The 1,511-nt window shown below is 51.6% G+C and overlaps 1 protein-coding gene across 1 annotated transcript; it reads left to right on the top strand.

The window, feature by feature from the left end:
* Positions 1 to 138: 138 nt before the first annotated feature.
* Positions 139 to 1,511, top strand: BESB_056280 (uncharacterized protein; the record flags this gene model as incomplete). Its single annotated transcript, XM_029364063.1, has 3 exons — positions 139 to 291; positions 702 to 881; positions 1,287 to 1,511. 3 exons carry the CDS (start codon positions 139 to 141, stop codon positions 1,509 to 1,511), a joined length of 558 nt encoding a protein of 185 aa, XP_029219986.1.

The following is a 1,511-nucleotide window of genomic DNA, read 5'->3' as shown; positions in this document are numbered from 1 at the left end:
CGTTGTCGAGGGCAGGAAAGGCGCACGTGCGCTCTCTCTGTCTCACCGCTGAACCAGGCGCTGATTTTGCAGACGACTCACTGAGCTTCTACGACAAGATTTAGAACACCCAGCGAAAGAGATCTCAGCTGCCTGAAAATGGAACGCAAGCTGGATCGCAAGCTTACCGTTGAGATCCAACGGAGGCCTCAGCGGTCTCAGACTAGCATGAGATCGTCTGGGAGCTTGAGAGTAGACGGCGGCTCCAGCGACCCCAGCCAAATCCCTCAAGCTCTTACTGAGTGCTACGCGGTAGGTCAGAGAATGTCAACACATACGCTTGCATATATGAAGACCTGTTACAGTTTGTTTTGCATATAGCAGTTTAGTGGGATTCACGTTACTTTCGTTCTGGCGGGCATCAGGGCTTGCGTTGGGGTATTTAAAAGTGTAAACCGGAGATCGTCATGCATTTCTCTTACACCAGACCGTCTGTGTTCAGTGTAGTGATAGGACTACTCCGAGTCGTCGAGTGCAGTTATCCACATATGTACACACTACGAATAGAGTGCATGCATGGGGCTTGTATGCATACACATGACTTTCAACTGTATATGCCGGGGTATGGCTGTGCATATCAATGGAGTTTTCGCTGAGTAGACCGTCTTCGTCTCGGGGTGGATGGCATCGGTTGTGTCGTTGTTATGCTGTCGTCCCATCAGCCTGAGGATTTTGACGAATCTTCTTCCCTGGTGATCTGTAACTTCCCGCCTGGCTGTCAACCCTTCACCGCACGAAACTATGTAACATGGTGGGGTCCAGTTATTCGAATCGAGCGTGCACCATCCTTGAGTCAGGAGGCAAACTTCATTGTCGTTTTCGCTGCGCCCGAGTTCGCACAGGTACGTTACAGTCTATTGAAGACTCGAGGGGAGCTTTTGTTTCTTGCCTCGGCGGTTCATGCCTCCAGCCTTCTTGCCTCAGCCTCCCTCGACCAGACCCGCAGTACGCGCTCTCCCTTCATTTTACAGCATCGCACTCATAGTGACAGTCCCTGCACTCGACATTGCGACGCTTGTTCGAGACGCGCCACAGCGGGCCGGTGAATGTAGTCATATTTGCATCACATCTCGTCTTGTTCGAATAAACAGGTGGAACGCGTGCGTGGCGTGCGTGCCAGCGCTTCTAGGTTTTCCAACAGAAACAACTTCGTAACGCTTCGTTCATATAGTATTAGCATGCGGCTAGGAAGAATGCGCCCCCCTTCTGATGCGCCTTTGCGAATTGTTCCGCTTCACTGACTGCAGAAATACCTCGAGTGTGGTCCGGTTGTCTACGAGGACGGGAAGACGATGCTCTATAGTCGGCGAGTTGATGAACGTGTGACAGTTTGGCGAAAGATATCGACTTACTGGAGTGGGGTGAGTCTGAAGGAGGATCGCGCTTGGTTCTACCACTGCGCCGGCTTACGAGATCTAAAGCTGCTTGTGTGCATCGAGACATTATTCACTACACCCGAGACATGCACCTGA

This window comes from Besnoitia besnoiti, chromosome IV, assembly GCF_002563875.1.
Source record: "Besnoitia besnoiti strain Bb-Ger1 chromosome IV, whole genome shotgun sequence".
Taxonomy (NCBI): domain Eukaryota; phylum Apicomplexa; class Conoidasida; order Eucoccidiorida; family Sarcocystidae; genus Besnoitia; species Besnoitia besnoiti.
Note: the sequence above shows the minus strand (reverse complement) of the source record. Positions and strands in the feature narration are given on the sequence as shown.